This window comes from Papilio polytes, unplaced genomic scaffold, assembly GCF_000836215.1.
Source record: "Papilio polytes unplaced genomic scaffold, Ppol_1.0 DF824269.1, whole genome shotgun sequence".
Classification (NCBI taxonomy): domain Eukaryota; kingdom Metazoa; phylum Arthropoda; class Insecta; order Lepidoptera; family Papilionidae; genus Papilio; species Papilio polytes.
Window position 1 is genome coordinate 3,779,852 of NW_013524935.1, and position 22,541 is coordinate 3,802,392.

General features: G+C 34.7%; 4 protein-coding genes across 5 annotated transcripts in view; 3 read left to right on the forward strand and 1 right to left on the reverse strand.

Moving 5' to 3' along the window:
• Window positions 1-12: 12 nt before the first annotated feature.
• LOC106107461 (receptor-interacting serine/threonine-protein kinase 4-like) lies at window positions 13-2,494 on the forward strand. Of its 2 annotated transcripts, none has more exons than XM_013288324.1 (3): window positions 13-223; window positions 579-650; window positions 1,774-2,494. In XM_013288324.1, exon 3 carries the CDS (start codon window positions 1,779-1,781, stop codon window positions 2,469-2,471), a length of 693 nt encoding a protein of 230 aa, XP_013143778.1. In that variant the 5' UTR covers window positions 13-223; window positions 579-650; window positions 1,774-1,778; the 3' UTR covers window positions 2,472-2,494. The 2 variants fall into 2 exon arrangements, with proteins under 2 accessions (XP_013143778.1, XP_013143787.1); XM_013288333.1 differs by lacking the exon at window positions 13-223 and adding an exon at window positions 255-483.
• An 11-nt stretch (window positions 2,495-2,505) lies between these two features.
• LOC106107433 lies at window positions 2,506-9,393 on the forward strand. The gene has a single exon (XM_013288288.1). It carries the CDS (start codon window positions 2,531-2,533, stop codon window positions 9,083-9,085), a length of 6,555 nt encoding a protein of 2,184 aa, XP_013143742.1. The 5' UTR covers window positions 2,506-2,530; the 3' UTR covers window positions 9,086-9,393.
• Window positions 9,394-10,401: 1,008 nt separating this feature from the next.
• The window catches only part of LOC106107445 (nucleoredoxin-like), a 30,356-nt gene continuing 18,216 nt past the window's right edge, over window positions 10,402-22,541 (forward strand). The window contains exon 1 of the mRNA XM_013288300.1: window positions 10,402-11,136. Coding sequence (XP_013143754.1) covers window positions 10,774-11,136 — 363 coding nt within the window. The 5' untranslated portion in view covers window positions 10,402-10,773. The remainder of the gene's footprint in view (window positions 11,137-22,541) is intronic.
• LOC106107453 (venom serine carboxypeptidase-like) lies at window positions 16,890-18,499 on the reverse strand. Its single transcript, XM_013288312.1, has one exon. It carries the CDS (start codon window positions 18,445-18,447, stop codon window positions 17,065-17,067), a length of 1,383 nt encoding a protein of 460 aa, XP_013143766.1. The 5' UTR covers window positions 18,448-18,499; the 3' UTR covers window positions 16,890-17,064.

Here is a 22,541-nt window from a genome sequence, read left to right on the forward strand (position 1 = left end):
TCACAGGTGATTGTAACTAGTGACGTGAAATAACGCTCACGTCTATCAGTAACAGGAATAAAATAGCGTACGCCGCACGCCGCACCTCACAGAAGTTGCGCCGGCGCAGACGTGCGCCCGCCAACCCGCGTACCCGCTGCTCCTATCTACGGCCAGTCATTGGTCATTTCTGCAGCGCGTGTTTTTGGTGTGGACGTGTTGTGTGGTCTGCCTTTGAACCTATGTATGTATTAAAGTCTAGATTTCTGAAGCTTTATTTGTACATATTTATCGGAACAACAGTTATCGGCTACTATTGTCTGTGACTGTTATCAATTCTTTAATGTTTTGTTTTTATCGTAATTTAATTCCATTTGTGGTGTAATATTATTTCCTATTGTGTAAAATTTATGCAAATTTCAATTAGGAATAGGTCCTAAGATATTTTTGTGATTTTTACTGGTATGCTTTGTTGCAAATTGCAGTTAGTGAAATAACAAAGAGGTAGGTACTACGCCCAAATAACACACTGGGTGCTAAATATGGAATAATAAATTACAACGATTGTTTAGATTAACTGAAGTATGTTTACATTTCAGCAATCGGTGTAACCCTGAGACGTGCAGAATCTGAACTCCCTGCTCGACCGAGTACACTCCATTCTAATAAAGGTAGATTTTTCTGACATTTTGATTTCATTGTGTTATATGTCACATGTATTATGTGGATTTTAATACATATCGGTTATGTTCGAAGCATCAGCCATCCGAATTGCCCGGCGTTCCCTTCTCACTTTTCGCGAAAGACAATTCATACTAAACATACTTATAATAAAAATGCCAAAGTTTAGATGAACAGATAGATGTTAGTTTGAGTTTGTAGCCTAAACGGCTGGATGAATTTTGGTGAAATTTGGTATAGATATAGAGGATAGTCTGAATGAATACATAGGTACTCACTTTTGTTTTATTTTAATTCCACGCGGTCGGACTCGCTGGCGAAAGCTAGTCTATACTTTAATATAATAAGGCGTAAACACACACTTCTTTGTTGCGTAAGATGTCAGCAAACACAGCATATTTTCGAAAAACTCTTTTTTTTTTAATAAAAAGTCCTACACTTACGTCACGCTTTAGGCCATATGTATTTTCACGCTGTTAAACTTAGGGGTAAATATTTTTGATAAAAACCCTAATGTGGGAAAGAGACCGTAAGTTGTTGCCAACATCAAGGAAGAAAGGTTGCCATGGTTTGACATCATGTCATGTCATTTTGACATTTGCAATTGATAATTTGACAAATGCGAACAATAAAATGAAATTTTTATAATTATATGCGGATGAAGTCGCATGGGAACAGCTAGTTAATCTATAAAGCAAGTCCTGTTGCCGACAGACATGACAACAGTTGGTTAGTGATAATATAATAGCATGAATTTATCTAGAAACAAAGTAGCGAGTCAATCACAAGGATCAAATCGTAACTTATGTTCACGAGTCGTCGGGATTACTTATCTGAGTTATAAATTCTCAATGACGTAACCTCTTCATTAAATAACGAAGTACTTTAGATAAGAAACTTATAATGTATAGACATATACACGTGCTGCAAAAGATTAACGTATTTTATCCGAGAAAGTACAACTGTGATATGGTACAGCATTATTAGAGGGAGAGAGTAAGAGAGAGAGAGAGAGAGAGAGAGAGAGAGAAAACATTACAAGAACTGATCATCTTACGTTATTTAAGTATTCAGTCGCTAGTAACTAGACATTTAAAGAATAATTAATTACAGGTGTGATGTCTTCCCTGCCGGAGGACACAACGAAAGAGTTTTTCGAAGCAATCGACGAATGTAATACGAGTAAAGTGGAAGATTTGCTGTCATCAGGTCTAATCAATGTAGACGTTAAAAATCCGACATTCCATGATCGTTCTGCACTCCACATCGCGGCTTGCAACGGCGACATTGAATTGGTGCGTCTTTTGATCGACAACTTCAATGCATCTGTCAACATATCTGACTCACGAGGACAAATCCCTTTAGAAGTCGCTACAGATTATAGAAACATAAATATAGTAAAGTTTCTAATACAAAAAGGATCAAATAATCCTGATTATGCTGCTCAGTATTTGAATACCGAAGAAGTGGAACAATTGTTTACGGCGGCCAGAGCCAACGACATAGCAGAAGTGACGCGTCTGATCAGTGAGAACGGATTAGATGTGGACACGGAAGATAGAAGCGATAATAACAGCACCGTTCTAGAAGTCGCAGCAACTAACGGATATTACGATCTCGTTCGTGTTTTAGTAGATCAATTTCATGCAGATGTTAACCACAGCGATGATCTGGAAGAGAGCCCGTTGATTATGGCCATGAATAATAACCATGACAATATTGCGAATTTCTTACTCGAAAGAGGAGCCACAAGGGTTTTAGAAGAATCTAGTGAAGATTCTGATTTTAGTTTTAAATTGCCACTTGACTAGTATTAACTATATTTGTGTGTATTTTTTTAATTAAGGAACTAAATTTAAAAGTGATCAATATGGAAAATCCACAAGTTTTGTCTTTAGATATGCTAAAAGGTATCCATGATGAGGTGAGCAGTCAAATATGCGGTGAAGTCAATGACCATATTGTATCCTGTTTAGAAATTACAGCATTGGATGATGAAAATGTAACCAGTTTAGACGAACTATTACAAAGGAAACGATATGCATTTGAATGCCTAAGAGCAATTTCTTTTAAGTTTTCTGACGATTTTATCCTTATCTTTTATGACAGTATTATTACGTCTTTACAATTACCCAATTCTGAATCAGAAGTAAATAATGGTATAACAAAATTGAACGAATTCATGAATTCGCCTTCGTCACTTAAAGAGAAATTACTTTTATTGCAATCATTTCTAATATGTTTGTGTGAAAGTGACATAACATTATCTTTGTTCCAACAGTTCAGTTCGCATTACTGGCGTAGAAAATTATTGTTATTTGCTTTGTATAAAAAGAATGGTGCTCTTGATATAGAAACCGTTGAAGCTATGACAAAGGCAATTGAGGAACTTGATGAGTTTTTTATAGTAAACGGATTCCATTGGAGTATGGACGATTTTTTAGAAAAATTGGTTTGTCACCCAAAGTTAAATGTTTATTTCACTTTAGAAGTGTTTCTAATAATACGTTTGCAACCTGAAATATTTTACATCCTGGGAAGAGATGCCGCTTTATTTGAAGAAAAAATTATCGAGTTAAAGTATTTATCGTTTGTGCAAAATTGCACTATTGCGGATCTTTTGTCCCAAAATAAGTTTGACTCCTTGCAATATATTTTAACTTTTCCACTCCCGGTTGTAATAGGTATCGCGAGTAACATGACTTCTAATAATTTTGAGCCTATGATATTTTTCGTCGAATTGCTAAAATGTAGTGGATTTGAACAAAAAAATAGAGATGAATTTTTGGTCGCTTTAAACTTCGAAGATGACGTAGAAACATTAAAATCGAAACTTATTTTTAATATTGTAAAAGAAGTAATAAGCGTCTTTTTTTCTCGTTATAATTATTTTAAAGGTAATCAAGTGACCAGCAAACCTGTTGAAGTGTGTATAGAATGTAGGTGTTGCGATCCCCAAATAAATTGTAAACTTCATAACACTGAAGAATGTTGCAATTTATTGCATTCCTTAAATAGATTATTACCTAAATTTATGTTACATTTCACCGACGCGGAAATAATTATAGATACCATCAACACAATCTTCACAAATATCAATAATTCTAAACAAATGTTATCACTTATAAATGGTTTAGAAATACTGGAAGAATACGACTTTCATTTAGATCAATCGGAATTCAACAATTTGCTATTAAATTTCACTTCTAAAAATTATGTACATAAGGTGCATCAAACTGTCGTAGAAAATTCTTTCTCAGGTACTTATGAAAAATCACGCGAACAAGCAATCGAGGAAATTGAAAATTTAAATCCAGAACTTACTAATTCCGTAATTGAGTTACTTATCGAAGTTACTGAGGCATATGAAAATAGATCATGCTTATTTCCAGACCAGGATCGTATCAATACATGGTCTAAAAGTCAAATAGAGGTATGGGCTACCTTAGCAAGACAAACTAAAGTCAATGAGGCTGAAAAATTAGCCGTACTCAAACGGTTACTCAATGTTACTATAGGATTAAGCTTAAGAGATGTCCAACTATTAGTCGTGATTGCCATAATTAAATCGAATGTGGGTAAAGGCAGGTTATGTCAGGTCAATACTGGTGAAGGTAAAACCATAATTATTGCAATGGTAGCGGCATTTAAAGTCTTAGAAGGACATACGGTTGACATTTATACTAGTTCGCCAGTTCTAGCTATTCCACAATCATTGGAATTTACCGAATTCTTTCAAGCCTGTAGTATATCCGTTACAAATAACATCAATCCAAATTCAGATTACACCTGCAGTGTAATTTATGGAACTAATAGTTCATTTCAAAGAGACGTCCTCAGTAGTGAATTCAGAAAAAGTAATGTAAGAAAGAATCGCCAATTCGACGTTGCAATAGTTGACGAAGTAGATAATATGCTCATCGATGGTAACAATTGGATTTTAAAGTTGACTTCTGATATGCCAGCAATGGATCATTTGGAGACTGTATTGGCTGCAATTTATATTCAAGTCAAATCAGTAGCGAGTACATTAGTAGAAAAAAATGGAGTCGTTTATTATAGAGAAGAAGATGAAGCAATTCAGGAAAATGGGGATCTTAAACCGGAAGTTAAATATAGAGATATTCCAATTGAAGAAAGCAAAAGAGACTTTATTATTAGATGTACTAATACCCATATAAGAAAGTTAATACGTGATACTGATCACGAAACGGCAGAAGAAGGCTATCCCGAAATAAAAATTCCAAAGCACTTACGGAAAATTGTTACAAAAAAACAGTTGAGCAGTTGGATTAATAGTGCTGTAGAATCGATATTCGATTATGCTCAAGATGAAGATTATGTTCTTTATGATGGAAAAATTACTGTAGTCGATACAAACAATACCGGAGTTTTGAAAAAAAACACCACTTGGTGTGATGGCTTACATCAATTTTTGCAAATGAAACACGGAGCTAAAGTGGCACCGGAGAATTTTACATCAAATTTCATATCTAATGTCGCATTATTCTCTCGGTATTCGAATATTTCCGGCTTGACTGGTACTCTAGGAAGCAAAGATACTAGGACATTTTTACATGAAACATATGATGTCGACTCTGTTATTATTCCTCCCTTCAAGCTTAAACAACATAAAACACTGAAGCCTATTATTTTGCGTGATAGAGAAAGTTGGCTTCTTAAGATTGCACAAAATTGTATCCAGAAGCTGAATGAAGGCCGTTCAGTTTTAATTATTATGAATTATATAAAAGAAACAGAAGAACTAGCCAAGGTGTTTACAGAGAAATTTAATTACAAGAATACCAAAATAAAACTTTATACGATGGACGATAATTCACAGGTGGTTGCGGCACCTATGAATCCAGGAGATGTTATAATAACGACAAATATCGCTGGAAGAGGAACTGATATAAAATTGAACAAAACAATTGAAAAAAATGGTGGCTTACATGTATGTCTAACATTTCTTCCAAAAAATTCAAGAGTAGAAGAACAAAATACAGGCAGAACATCAAGAAACGGCAATAGAGGAACAAGTCAATTAATTTTACTTGTGCCTAATAATGACTCTATATGTATCGATGATTTAAAAAAAATACGGTCCAAGAAAGAAACGTCCCAAATAAAATCAGCAACAAACACTGTTAAGAGGGTGAAAATAAAAGACAAAATTTTCAGGCAATTCTGTGATTGTTTAAATGAAATACAAGGACGCAACTCGATGGTTAAAGAATCTGAACTTAAATCGGTGGAAGAACAATTTGCTTTTTGGATAAAGATGCACGAAGATGAATTTGATAAAAATGATACAACGATATTAGAAAAATTTGACGAGTTCAAGCAATCTGTCTTAGAAGATAACAGAAGAGGAGCATTGATAAAAAATCCATATTTTTTTGTAGAACTTGGTAATAATTATTTGCAAAACGAATATGCCAATGCTATTTCTGAATATACAAATGCTATTAATTTAGATGAAAATTTCTCAGAAAATGCTTATTATAATCGCGCCTGGGCCTACTTAAAACTCGATGGACATGACCATTATTTCATAAACAAAGCGATTAGTGACTTTAAGGCTGCTCGGAAACTAATTTGCGAGAAAGAAAACGGTTTGCATCTGATGCAAACGGCTTCAAGAAGTGATGTGTTTTCTGAACAAATAATGAATAAATTAAGTCTTTACAACATACAAAAAAATGTCATCGAAATGGCAATTGGACCGGATAAAGAATCTATTAACGCACAACTAAAAGAGATAAAATCATATCTAGAAAAATCGGATGACTATGAACAAAGACAAAATTTAATCAAAGTCAGAAATAAACTCGAGGAAGACAAAGAAAATATCGGCGTTATTGGAAGAGCAATAGAGAATGAACGCGACATAAAAATAGAACCTCTATCAGATGATTTACTACCAAAAGAAGACAAGAAAAAATATAAACAGGAACTTGAAGAGTTTGAAAGGAATGGTTGGATTAAAGGTTTTAAAATAACTGAAGTAAAGCCCATAGATTGGCTGAGTGTTATTAGTCTTCTTGGAATAGGATTTGGACAACTAGTAATAGGCGCAGCAATAACTGTCTTTAGTCTCGGTGCAGGATCCTCTATTGGCATGGGTCTTATTTCCGAAGGTGTAGGTGATATCATAACAGCAGTTAAAGATGGAATAATAAACAGGGATTTTGACTGGGCGACATGGGCCTTGATGAAGGTTATAAGTTTGACTGTAAGTGTCGTATGTGCAGGACTTAAAGCAATCAAAGACGTTGCTCGCACAGCTTGTTCGGGTGTTAAGAACCTCGCTACTTCAGGTATGAAAGCTTTCAATAAGATGGCATCAGAAGGATTTAAAGTTGCTGCAAAAAGACTTGGCTTTGAATTATCAAAGGGAGTAGCGAAGGAAATAGTTACGCAATTAGTTAATTATGGCATCGATAAAAGTTTAATTCCTTTAATAGAAGAAGCAATTATTGAATTGATAAGAGGTCCTATTGAAAACGCACTTAGTACAAATTCAAAAGTAATAAGTATGTTACAACTAGACGTGAAAAATAAAAATCACGCGTTTGAAAATCAAATAAGAGCTATAGGGCAGAAGTTGTTACAGCCGGAAGTAAACAGTAAAATAAAGACACTAGCTATGCACACTATTGGCTGTTTTACGGGTAACTTAGGTTTAGGCACAATTCATAAGGTTCTAACAATACTTAAAGGTTCAGTTGATTTTGGTACGTTTACTATGGAATTCATAACTAAATTAAATAAAGAAATAGGTAAAATCGAATTCGAAGAAGAAAAAAGCTCTAGTGAAAATACTGTTCAAGAAAACGAGAACGCAGAAACACTAGAAGAATCTGAAAAACGGTCTAATGATGATATAGATTTGAGTAAAGTAACAGCACAAGATGAACAAGTACATCAAAATAGAAAACAATGCACGCCTAGTGATTTATCTTGTGAATTTGCTGGTTTAGTATCTACGAATATGATTCAAATTATGAAAGGAAATATAGTGTCACCTATTACCCAAATGGCGGTTAGCTACGGTGTTGATAGCTTATCTTCGAAAGTTTATCATTGTTTAGAGACTGAAACGGAGAAATTTAGAGCAGGTAGGCGAATTTGCGACGATAATAATCGCAAATATGAAAACACTAGTACAAACGACACGAATGTTCAAGTAAGTGATGAGCATTTGGCAGAAGTAAATGCTTTAATTGATCAAATTGAGTCAGGGGGCCCAGTAACTCTTTTCCATTTAGGTGCACTTAGTAAGGCAGCTGATACTCCCATAGAAATTTATGACCATAACGGAGACCTTATGTTTCCTGTTCGCAGCGATAAAGGCGGAGAGCCAATCAAACTTCAGTATCACGGCCAAGAAAATAACATTGGACACTTTACACTACTCGGTAAAAGTGAACCCTTTGTAATGGGTTCAGGAGACAACATGTGTGCATTCAATTGCATCGCTCAACTAAGTAACAAAGATCCAAATCAACTGAAAGCCGACACCATCAATATATTGAGAAGCAACAAACACGTTGTCGCCTCTCGGCTCGATGATATTAAAATGATAGAGACAGTCCAAAACTCAGTTTTCAATGTGAAGGGTGGATCACGTTATTACGGTAAAAATTATTTAGATGCAATGCAATACATTTCAAGTTCAGAAGGAAAATACGGGTTTGGTAACACAAATGCCGGTCATCCAGAAATTCATATTTCGTACAAAGGGGACCCGAAAATCAGAATGGCTATGGTTTCAGATGCTATCGGGAAAAAAATTATAGTAAAAGATAAAAACAATCGAGAGTTGTATAGAACTGGCGATCACCATAAGGGAGATCCAGTAATATTCCAATTCAATGTAGATAAAAAGGATCCTGATAAAAGTTATTTCTCCGAACCGGGCAGCACTGAGAAGTTATACTTCCATGAAGGCAATGACGCTAAATTTTATTCATATCTCGGAAAAAAAACTAATAACAAACCTGAAGATATTAAAAAGAAAACAACTAGTAATCTCGATAATCTTAAAGTACCACAAAACGCCACTTGCGTGGAAAACAAGCCTGCAACCAGAGTGCCACCTACAGGGTTCTTTACAAAAGAAGATGAAGGTTTCGTTTTAGATTACGTACTAAAAAGTAAAATGGTCCAAACAAAACTGAACCATATAAACCAATACAACGCTAAAAGTAAAAATGGTAGGAGCTATACTAAAGCTCATCTTACTATTCCTGTACAAGATTTAGCTATGCCTCGTGATGTGATCGCAGGCCAATGGAACAATGGCAAACTGATTTGCAAATTTCCAGTTAAGAGTGTTTTTGTTTTATTACAACACCACGACGGACATCAGAGCAATAAAAACGCACAAGTACAAATTCAAACAATATATCCTATATATTAAAAAGAAACATAATTATATTTTGTTGGTTATGAGTGTGGAAGGGTACATCGGTAGAAAGAAAAGGATGGATTGCGTGAAATGTGCCATGATCAAGAAGGGAGTGATGACTGGGATGACATATGCAAGAGTTATGTGCAGAACAAAAACCTGTTGCGCCGACCTTACGGGAGTAGGATAAAGATGGAGATGATGATGATTTTGTAATTAAATAAAATAAATAGTCCTAAGCGAATTATTTTCTAAGCATATACTTGAGATATCAATTAACATAATATAAATACTATATTTTTTATATTTACCTTTTTTTTCATGTTTTGTATTTGCATTTTAAAATTATAATAAAGCGAAAGTTTAGATGGATGTTTGTTGGAGTTTGTAGCCTAATCGGCTGAACGGATCCCGATGAATTTTTAGCATAAATATAGGGGATAGCCTAGAATAACAGGTTATTCACTTTTGTGTTTTTTTAATTCCACGCTGACGGAGTCTTAGACAGCAGCTAGTCAAAAATAATAATCACTATTTAATATTTGGCCAGTATGCAGTCATGAATTGCTAAAAGCCATAAAAGCAATAATGAACAAACTGGCTTTTTTTGTTCAAAATTTTTAAATTCCTGAATAGTCAATTACAAGTGGTATTTGAATTTGGAATGCTTGCGCCACTAATCAAAGTGTTCAAATGCAAACACGAATAGAAATACAAAAATGCAAAGTTTCTTGCCCTTGCATTGCCCTCGGCGAGGGATTGTTTGGGCGCAAGCTGAATTAATTCAAGCCTTTGCAATCCGACTTCTACGTGAGATATGAGAGGCTTTGTCATAGAGCAACATTCATAGATGGTTACAATATTATTTACCTAAAGGACTTTTACAATATACAGCGTGGATGAAATGCGATGTCTTCTTTTTATTTCCCTGTAGTGGATTACTACAATAAAAACATTTTAAATCTCATAGTATTGCATAAGTTCAAGTAGCAATAAGCTCTTTTACGCTAAATAAATCATTTCTATATTACACTAGTTTTCTACTTTTATCTATTTTTTTTTATAGGAAAAGCGGGCAAACGAGCAACGCTTGATAATAAGTTATCTGACGCCCATGAATATCCGCAATGCCAAGGGTACTGCAGATGCGCTACCCGCCTTTATCATGTCATTTTTTTTGCAATGGATGCAAAAAAATGACATGATACTCTTTAAAATCTAAAACAACATACAAATTTAAGTATTTAAAATGTAAAAGTAATATTGACTAGTATTGTTGAACCTGTCTGTAACGAGCTTTACTCTTTGCCTTAGGGTTCCCTCATTTTCCCTCCTCCTGCAGTCTGGCTTTGTTTACGAGGGCGTGCGGCCGTTGCTCCGTGCCTTTACCTACGCGCGCGTGTCGAATTTAAAAATAAAACTTATTTGGCGCGCACCGATATCCTGTTCCTTGGATATGTGCATTGATATTTTTAAACAGTGAATCAACATACATAGTTTTATAATCATTATCGAAAATATTTTAACAAGTGAATATTTAAACAAACAAAAATAAATTCTCGCCAGTGCAACCAGTTCGACTGCTTTCGTTCCCTTTGAGGTAGAAGAAATATAAACACGATTGTTTATTATGAAATGTAATTTACTTAAGTGAATAGTGAATATTTGATATTACTTCGAATACTTTCATCGCACCCAAAATGGATTGGCGGGAGAAACTTTTCGGCAAAGTTCTTGTTAAATGTGATTCACCGGGTACACAAAATGGCCAATTCGAGAATGTGCCAACATTGGAAGCATTGGGAGACTGCGTGGAAGATGGGGAAGGAGCTGTTTGTGGGATATATTTCTCGTTTGCGAACATCAGCGATACGAGTGATGACTTTGGGGTTAGGTTGGAAGATGTTTATAAGAAGGTTGATCCTCGCCTGAAGGTGGTCCAAGTGGTCCTGTGGGCGCACGTAGGGACACCGGAGGGTCCTGTCGAGAGGGAAGCGGGATTCCGGCGGAGCTTGACCGGCAAGCCGTGGTTTGCTGTGCCCTTTCATGATGTTGATATTAAGGTAATAAAAATAAGTTAACAACTTAATCTACTTAATAACACATTTGCCATAGTTTAAATTGATTTTCTATTTTTTTTCAACATCGAATGTTTTGTAGAAATTGCTATCCGACCTTAGAAAACTTAAATAGAAGAGACCTATGTGAGAAGACTTAAAACTTAACTATGGTTTAATTAGAAAGCATAAAAACTTAACTATGACTTTTTCTCGTAATTTGCTTGTGTTTTTTTAACTTAAGTAAGAGATATCTTTTAAGTTTTTTTTAAGTGGTTTTATTGTTGTAATATTCTTGTTGTTATTTATTTTTTTCAATCTTTCTTATTAATATTCATGTTTTATTTTTATGCGAATGTACAACACCAATATTAAAATGTAGACATTTTTATAATCTTACAAATAAGCTTTTTTAAGGAAGTTATGTATTATTTCTTGACATAGTAAGAGCACAACAAGCTGGTTTTATTATTTTTTGATTCATTGCGACGTTTATTGCTATGATAAATTAGGGCACGTATATACCAACGTAAAAGCATGAATATTCATTAAAAAATACATTGTTTGTTTCTAAGTAAAATAGCCGCTATGTGGAAGTTTTTTTTACTTAATTTCTACGTTTTATTTAAATGAAAAATAGTAGTTATGTTACATATAATGATAAAATAATATGAAATAAACCGTTGTTCGCTAGGGTGGTCCGTTCGCAGTGTATTCAACCCGAGGCCGGGCTAATAGCTATCCGCTGATATGCACAAGACCCACTACAATTGCTTAATTAAAGCCGCGCTAATTGCCCTGCCTTGCCTAGCTTTCATTTCACGTCATGTGACGTAATCAATATTTACATACACTAGCTGTTGACTGTGACTTCGGCTAAGTCAAATTAAAACTGAGTATTAATAATAATGCGAAAATTTAGATGGATGGATAGATACATGTTTATTTGAGTTTAACAGATCTCGATGAAGTTTGATTCAGATATAGAGTATAGTTTGGAAGTACGTCTAGGCTCCTTTTGTTATTTTTTTTATTGCACGCGGACGGAATCGCATGCGAAAAAAAATTTATCTATCTATGTTTCTTGACTAATGTAATAAAGCGCAAACACACACCACTTGTGGCGTAGGATGTCAACAATCACAGCATATTTTAAAATAATTGTTTCTTTAATAAAAAGGCCTACACTTACGACATGCTTTAGGCTATATATTTTCATTCTATTAAACATAGTAGATAAAATGTGGAAAAGGGAACATAAACTACAAGCTGCCAACATCAACGAAGTAAGGTTGCCATGTTTTGTCATGTCATTTTAACATTTGCAATTGATTATTTGGCATATATAATTAATAAAAGAATATTTTCATAATTTCATGCGAATGAAGCCGTAAGGGAAGTGCAAGTAAATAAATAAGAGGGTTGTTTTTAAAAACGAAATGCGCTATACAGTTAATTAGCAAACTTTCAACCATATACTCGTAACTTTTAGTTTTGCTTTATTCCAGCAATGAGTTTACAAATTCTGGTAATGGAATTCCTAACTGTAATTGTGTTTTTACTTTTTTGCTTGTTGTTAATACGCTATCTATCTATTATATTATACTATTATAATAAAGCGTAAACACACTTCTTTGTTGCCTGAGATGTCAGCAATTACAGCATGTTTTTAAATAATCCTTCTTTTAATAAAAAGCCCTACACTTGCGTCACGCTTTAGACTACATTTTAACGCCATTAAACTTAGGTGGTAAATATTTTTGATAAAACCTTAATGTGGGAAGAGACCATAAGTTACTGCCAACATTAAGGAAGCAAGACTGTCATCATGTCATGTCTTTTTGACATTTGCTATTGATAATTAGACAAATGTAAACAATAAAACAAAATTTTCATAATTATATGCGGAGTAAGTCGCACGGGAACAGCTAGTAATACGATATGTATAAGGAGTCTAAGAGCGTGCGCACACCTTTGACTAAACTAGCTAACAACTGTTGTGTTGATTGTTTGCCTAGATCCGTTTAGCATTTAAGGTTACAAACTCTAACAAACATCTTTCGTTCTAAACTTTCGCATTTATAATATTATAGTTATTACTTGCGACTTCGTCCGCGTGAAATTAACAAAAATAATTAACAATATAGCCTTTGTTACTCACTGATAGTGTTTTCAATAGAAAAACATTGTTTTTAAATCGCCCCAGTAGTTTTTGAATTATTTCAATACATACAAAAATACAAATCTTTCCTCTTCACAATATTAGTATAGAAAAAGTTTCTCTTTCTTCACTGCAATATGAAACCGTTCACATATGTAGATAAAGAAATACAAACCAAACAAAACCGTCTACAAACATCCAAATCTAGTCAGCAGACCGTAATATTATAAGAATTTTCCCGTCAAAGTTTCTACGGCCCGCTATTCAAGCGTACGCAATATGCCCCCACCGTAATTACTAAAAGGGGGATGTATCACCCTAAATTACTTCCCTACCCTCGTTCACCCCCTGGGGGGATATTTTTTGGTATTGCTACTTAGTTCAGGTGGATACGTGGATTGTCATAGGGAAGCGTTGCCGTTCTTTTAAACAAATTAAACGATTAAATTTGAATTGATAATATTAGGGGGCACATCTGCTGTGATATAAATGCATAAAGCGTTTGTATAATTATTTTTAATTGTTATATCTGTACTGATGAATAAAAAAATAATTAATTAAATGCCAGTAAGAATAGCGTAGGTTTATTTAAAAAAAATACTAATTTAACTCTTAGAAAGACATTACTTTGCCCAATTAATTAATGAAGTGAAATGAAAAAATTATCCCTTTCTCTTTACCACCCTTTTTTTATAAGGAGAGGTTGGGAAGGGGAAGTGGATTTGACGGTGCAGGAGATGCATAGGAAGGGGAAATATCCTCTTTATGTGCGTCTCCTCCTCCGTCGTATAATGGTAGGCAACGCATCGGCAATTGCGGATGTCTATGGGCAGCGGTCGCTTCGCCATTTTGGCGGATTCTAGTGGCCGCTTGCTCGTTTGCCACCTTATGTTATAAAAAAAAAAAAAAAATATTCTTATGGAAGTGTTTATTCGTCACAATCATACTAATAATTATAAATGCAAAAGTTTGGATGGATGGATGTTTGTTAGAGTTTGTAGCGTAAGCGACCGAACGGTTTTCGATGAAATTTAGTATAGATATAGGACATATGAATGCCTGGAAGAACAAATGGGCTACCTTCATAGCCACTTTTTTTTGTTAATTCCACGCAGATGGAGTCGCTGGCAAAAGCTACTAGATCATAAAAATGTATTGAGTCGAGTCTCCCTAAAAAGGTTACATTCGCCAGAGCTAACATGTGAGAGGAACAAAAAAGGCATGGAGCACTCGCTTGACATTTTACGTGACGTCGCATTCATTTTATCTTATTAACACATTACTGAGATTTATTTAAAAAAAAATACTTATGAAAGTTTGTATAAGCATTTTCATAACTATAATCTATATCTATACTCCTACACTAATGTTATAAAGAAGAAAGTTTTGATGTTGTGGATTTTCAACTATACTATTATAATAAAGTGTAAACACACACTACTTTGTTGCCTAAGATGTCAGCAATTACAGCATATTTTTGAATAGTTCTTTTTTTAATAAAAAGCCCTACACTTATGTCTCGCTTTAGGCTATATATATTTAACGCTATTAAACATAGGGGTTAAATATTTTGCATAAAACCCTAATGTGGAAAAGAGACCATAAGTTGCCGCCAACATCAAGAAAGCAAGATTGCCAAGGTTTGTCATGTCATGTCATTTTGACATTGGCAATTGATAATTTGACAAATCTAAACAATAAAAAAAAAAATTAATAATTTCACGCGGATGAAGCTGCACGGGAACAGCTAGTATGAATTAGTTAAGCTAGAATAAGTTAAGCTTAGTTATCAGTGAGTAACACAGGCTAATGTTTTATAACATTTTTTTATCCCACTTGGACGAAGTCGCGAGTAACAGCTAGTTTGTGAATAAAATGAACGAATATCGACATAAAACACAACGTACACAAATTCAATAGCCTTGCTACATTGTGTACTCAAATAAAGATGAGGTAATCGAATACGTCGCACAATATGAGAATTTAAATATGTTTTTTGTATGCAGAATCTACATAGCTTCAATTTTTTTTCACAAATACATTAACTACTTGAAATTAAAATTCATTTCGAGATGCGGTTGTGTCTGTTTATAAATTTAATCTAATATAAATACTAATAATATAAAATTAAACAGATCTAGTTTCGATTATGATAAATGTATTATTAATATACTCGTAGCAGACGTCGGAAGCTGGGACCCACGCGTTCACTGTAAGCGATGTAATTCGAACGGGTCTTAGCTAGGGAGACGGTTCGAGTGACCATTTGTATCATATTTTCAGGACAGTTTGAATTTCGAAACAAAACAAAAATGTTTATAAAAAATTAAATATATGTACGAGTAATTAGCCAGTAATAAAAAAAACAGTCCGGAACACCAAAAAGTTAAAAACAACTTTTTTTTTGTTCTCGTGTCCTTAAGCTATCAAAATTAAAACCGTCTTGTCCTGAGACTCCTAAATAAATAGTGTCACCACCTGGACGTAGCGTGTGGCAAGTGCACACGTGCTCAAAAACGCACGTCGATGTTAACACGCGGTATAAAAAAAGTAAACTGCACACACCGGGCAAAGGCGATTTATTCAGCCATGAACGTTAACCCTGCTAAATTATAACGGTTAACGATAACGTTATTAAGCTAAAAATATTGCTGGATTTTTTACTTTTTTACGATAACAATTTTTTTTCATGCACGTCCTACTACTGATAACAATCGAACGATTAAAATATGTGATGGAAAATCGGATTTCGGTCCCTTATCTGACAGTGACGTCTTTAAGCTATCTGAGCCTCTATCAGCCATTAATGGGATAAAACACAAGCTATATATTATTATCTAGTGCATGCACTCTCGTAGCAATGTTCAACCCGTGGCTGATTGTCATTGGTATCCGAGTACCATCATTTTCTATTGCAACGGATAATCAAAACAGTAAATACATCATCATTCTTGAGTACTCATTTTTCACAGATTATAAAAAAAAATGTAACAGTGGTAACAATATTTATTGCTATTTTGTTAGTACAGGCGCCACCAAAGTCAAATTTCCTTATTGGATTTATGTATGAAATTATATCAAGTATTTTTCAGTACTGTTCATAATATTTACTGCTTTACTTCGTAAATTAAAGACTAGATTAATCTTTTGATTAGTTAAAAACCTTACTAATTAAAGCTAACGTTTTAAATTAATTCAACTGATAAGTAGACCTATTTATGAGTTCTGTCATACACTATACCACAGACACGGCAAAACTACGCGGCATAATTTATGATAATTTTTTTCTTTGAATAGTTCAACGTAAATAACCTACAAGTACTTAACGAGACATAAGTACCAACTGGCAACAAACAAATATTTAAAAGGCAAATAGTCTGGCATAGGCAGACCCGTGTCGTTCAATAGCGTAGGGAAACGAAAACATTCCATTCATGATACAGGCTAAAGCGCAATATTCCAGACTCGAATTAATTATAACCTTTGAAACATAAAATGAAGCAAGTTATAAAAAAACTCGTTTTGATATTACGTCACTTGACTGTAGACGATATTGCGTACACTAAAATAATATGGCTTGAAAAAATAAACGATAATCTGTAAAAATGAAATCAGCCTTTATTATACCTTCAAGTTGAAAATGAGTTTTACAAATTTATCAACAAAACAAATCAAAACAACAATCACTATTTACTTATAACCTTTTGTTACATGTCATGGTGAGTGTTAAAACATGAAGTAAACGAATCATTACCATTTTGTTAGGTACAAAATTAATAAAACATCTTCTCATGAGTTAGATGTGTGATCAAATCTAATGCCCACTTAGGCTGGTCTCCAGGTACCCTATGCCCAGCATTCCTCACCATAATTTCCACCAACTTGCCAGCTTGCTTCACATATCCAGCCAACTCACCATCTACTTTCCATTGGTACCTTTTAGCAGTCTTATAATCCTCAGATCCAGTAAAATTGAGATGTCGTAAATAGTTAATTGTTGACGTATAAGGCACCATTAGATCAAGTTGGCCGCTATAAATGACTACAAAATAATGATCCAAAAGCTCCGTCATCAATGGAGCTACAGATTTCATCGCATCTTCTATCAAATAATTTTCAACTTCGTGTCCTTGGTGGAATGTTAAGTTACCAACATGTATTGCTCTTCTTACAAACGCCTTTTGTATCATAGGACCGAAATCTTCAAAATCTATATAATCTTTAGTATGTAAGTAATTGAAATAAAAATCAAAACCTGTCATATTGTGAAATATATTACCTAAAAGATTTTCAAATATCTCAAATGCTTTACTCCATTGTTTCTGTTGGATATATTCAATACCTTTCTTTTCGTAATCTTCAAAAACTTGGGCTTGATTCCAATCTAATAGACCTATTTGATACAGATGTTTGCCGTATACTATCTGATGTTCCGGATCACTCAGACCATTGCCAATTGCTAAAGCTTTTAGATTAATTTTAGTCTTTGCTGTTGGATTCTTTTTGTGTATTGTATAAGCAAACGCTGGTATATATTTGCCAGCATAAGATTCACCAGTAATAAAAAATTTATTCGCCTGCAACTCAGGGAACAACTGGAAGAATTGTGTGATAGTTGAATACAGTTGTTCACCAATCTGTGTCTCATTAGTACAGTAACCTTTGGGATCTTTTGTAAAACTAAATCCGGTACCAACTGGGTTGTCAATGTAAATAAGATGGTGGCTTATTGCCCAATGGTATTTGCGTAGTTTAATTTTTTTATCACTCACTCTTAATGGTCCGTTTTCTGTGAAAAGGCCATATAACGATGAATCTCCTGGTCCTCCTTGAAGCCAAACTACAACTGGTGCATCTTTATTGTTTGGTAACATCGCTGGGAAGTACCAGAAGAATTGATTTGAGTCGTATTTCTTGTCAACTGTGAAGAACCCTGCATAGCTTTTTATTTGTAGTCTTTCCGTTAATGGTACTCGAGCTAGTTGCCTAGCTACTGTTATGTTGCCGCTCTCGATGTATGGAGTAAGAAATAAAGGTGATCCAGGGTCTCCGTGCACTTTACTATTAATATTTAACTTTGGATAACGATGCAAGAAACAATTTATCGAAACTATCACTTCGAATAAAATAAATAAGCTTATAAAATATCGCGCCATATCTTTTTACACGTCAACTCTCATTGAGACTCGGAAAAAAATTAACGTGGAAATGAGTGCTGGTTAATAAATAAATTACGAATATCAAGAAATATGCAAACGGTAATCTTGTAACCCTCACCTTTTTATCATTGCTCAGTGCTCTATATATTCGTTAAACAATAACATTAACAAACAAAAGTGCATTTTAATTTCAAAACTATGTAACATTTGCGACCATACAGATAGAAATTGTACAGCGATAGCTTTTTTCCTTCTTCTAATCAATTTTTCCAGTACCTAATTCACTACATAATATATGAAACAGTTGAAACAAACAGGTATAACAAAATAAAAGAAAACTTCCCACCCGAATACAAAATTTAATTATGAACGTACTCGTAGAGTGCAAGGGTCTTTAAGTCCCCTCCTATTAACCATTGTTGTAGATGATATCTTAAAAAATGCTCAAGTCTCGTATACTGAAGTCAAAAATACGTACTGAAGTCAAGCTGAAGAGTCTTCTCTAGTTTTCTTAACAAGTAAACACTTCTTTTTTGTGCTGAAAAGTTGGAATTTTGTTAAAACATACGAATAAGAAATACCTGTACGCTTTCGGGTATTAAAGAATGGATATAAATAAAAAAAACATAGATTCTATGCTACGTTATTATATCTGTAAGTTACGTTATTATACCCGCTCTGAGTATATGTTTTATGCTCTGTGCATATTGAAGTTCGTATGCATCACATTCGTTCCATCTCGTTCTGCACAGTGTATTGAATGTCACATTTTCCTGGTGTACTATCATGGACTTTTTGCATATCAGTCACACATGTCCTTTGAAGTGTCGTTACGTATCCCGCAGATGTTTAATCACAAAGGCGGCTTTGACTTTGCATTTCAACCTTTGAATCCGCATGCATACTATAGGTATACTACTATCGATCCTGTCGGGCTCTGGCTAGACTTATTAATTGCTTTGTATCTGAACAAATAACAGACATCGTATTTTTAATGCTTATCCAAAGGGTTTATGTAAATGTAGATCAGTTTTAAATCTTGCTGCTTGTGTAATACAGTCCAAATTCCTTTAATTGCGTTTTCTATTTACATCTGTCGTCTCAATGTTAAATTAAGATTTTTCCGCCTTCCTTTCGTCTGGTATTTGAGTTATGCAAATCTTAGGACGTCTAACAATGTTTACATTGTACTAATCTGGAATTCCCTAATAACTTTTTCTCGTAGACACGTTTATTTTTTTTTATTCTGTACACTGCTATTCCCTTCAGGTAAACCTGACGGAGGGGTTTCAAAAATTCTTTGTGAATCAAGGCTCTGTTTTCTGGTTATGCTTCCAACAGACGTAACCTAGACATGTCGGTGTTAATATTACGATAGAATGTGGAATCAGTATATCTATCCACTTTCATACGAAGTGTTTGATAAAGCGGGCATTGAGAGCTCGTCGCCCATAACGTATGAATACCACGGGGAGTTGCATTTTAGATTGTGCCCGCATGTGCTATTGTTTCAGCTCAGTTGTAATGCGATGCCTCCTATTGACTGCTGATGGCCGTATGGAACAAACGCTTTCAATTATGCATAATTTACGAGCGAAATCATAATTATATTAGTGTGAAATTTTACAGAATCCTTCCGTAATATAACGTAGGTAAAGCATCTGATTAGTACAGAAACCAGAAATGTTGGGCTTCCTAATAACTGACTTGATACAAGCTTATATTCTACAGTAATCCAAATCTTTTGATTATCAATTAAAAATATCAAACTATCTTACTAATATTATAAATGCGATAGTGTAGATAGATGGATGTTTGTTGGAATTTGTAGTCTAGACTGGTGAACGGATCTCGATGATATTGCATAAATGTAGAACATAGTCTGGAAGAATACATAAGCTTTTTTTAATTCCCCGCGAACGGTGCGGGGGACAGTTAGTAATTCTATAAAGTATTATACAATATTATGGAAGCTTATCTCAGATTGCATTCTTGGCAAATATCACGCCAGACTTTGCATCGCGAATGCCCCGTCTCGTGTTTCCCAGGAGACTGACATCATCTTTGGCAATAGCCTCCAAGTATCACACGCTCATCTATGTTAATAAAACACTAGCCGTCTCCTGACTTTACACGTTGAATTTATTTTCTTACAAACCCAACAACGTCTTCTATACTTCCGAATAATATAATTGAAAAATATTGAAACAAGAAATAATTTCGATATAGTCACGGCTACAAAGATTTTGGTTATTTTAGTACTTGGCTTATTGATGTTCATTTTTTTTGCTTTTATAAAATTAAAAAAAGTTAGGATGATGATGCAAAACAGCAAAGCAAAACAAAGATGTGCGTGAGGTGCGCCATGATTTCTCTTATCTTAGTATTGCGAGGTCAACGATACTAGACACACGTACGCTCCATATATTATAATGTATTATTCAGTGAACCGAGTGGGTTATCTTAAAGTGCCAACGTGGCTTCAGTCCCCAATCGATACAGTTCCAGCGAAATTGTTCAATATACCGAATGGAATAAAATTTCGTATTCCTAAACTTGTAGGGAATTTTCATTTTATGACTCGCGATTCAATCTCTGCGGTTTATAAGGCTATATGGACTAAGGATATATCTTCCTGATTTATGAAAGTGCCAATAGCATAGCCAATAATGGTTTTGGGTGCGGACTACCGATCTTGGTTGGTGGATGGTTTGAATCCCGACATTCGACTATTGTCGTAAACCATATCCTAGCACAAGCCTAGAGCTTAGTTGGAGTGGTTAAAGGAAATATTAGTAAATTAACAAAAAAATCGAGTAATATATTTTTATTAAAAAAAACAGTACCCAGTATCGATTGCAAATCTTTAGAATTTATATAAAAACAATTGAAGGAAGATATCTAAACAAGTCGATGACAAACACTGTAATTGTTACAATTATTGTTAAAATCAACGTGAAATCATATTTACTAATAGAACAATAAAATTGAGAAGAGAAAAATAACACATGTAAGTCTTATGCAAGCAATGTTAATAACAATGTAAGACATCGTCAGACTGAATGGGGATTGCAGCAAAATATTTTCCGCGCAAGACGCCGCGCAAGGGCCCGCGCTAGGTTGACGTCTTTACAAGAGCCCTCCATAGGCCCTCGAGGCCCGCTCGTTTGCATCACGCTTTCAACACGGGCCTAAACACGCTTTTTTATGCAGCGAGTAATTCCGAGTTGTTATGCGGCGTAGGAGGCATATTATGAGGCGGATCATTATGGCGGACACTCGAAACTCGACAAAAGCGACTCGAAATTAGTTACTCCGCTGCTGTCATGTCCTCCTGGTACATTCACTAGGCTTGAATCCTATTTAAGAATATAAGAGACGTTTGAGACGCGACACAGCTTAAACCCTCTAATATGTTTACTACAAGGTTAACGGTTGTTATATACGACGTTGCTTTTTTTCAGTATTTTAAACATACATCATTTTCCGTACTCAATTAACAACAATCATCCTTTCATATTGTATTTCACGTACAGGAAATATTCGAAATCAGTAGCATAAGAGAGGGCAATCAAAACACAACAAAAGCCCACGGTGGTATCTCCGCTCGTATTCGCTATACTTTTTTCCCTTTCACCCGACACTTGGGAACAATGACGGCTCCCGATAAGGCAGATATTGCTTCCCCTGCTTTTGTTATTGAGCACTGCTCGTATTAAAAATAACGACTTATTATTTTCAATACACGTCTAGATTTTTTACAATGAAAAAGAAATATGCCTGTCTACTTTCTCCCTCTCTCTCTCTCTCTCTTAATGTAGCTTCTATCAGTAACTTTTTGTAAACATTCTCCTTGGTACCTATCTTATTTTAACAAACTATTTTTATTAAAACTGGTGGGGATAGTGCGTAATAATTACGTTATCTCACACCGCAGACAACGTAAACACGGCACATCGCAGTGGGGTTGCCATAATCGTCGGCAGTAATTTACCTAAGCTGGGGTGGCGAGTGGAGCGTAAAGTACAAAACCGAGAGGCCCTCCACTGATCCAGCCGACCGTGACGCCACTTAGGGCTTACAAGTCCTTA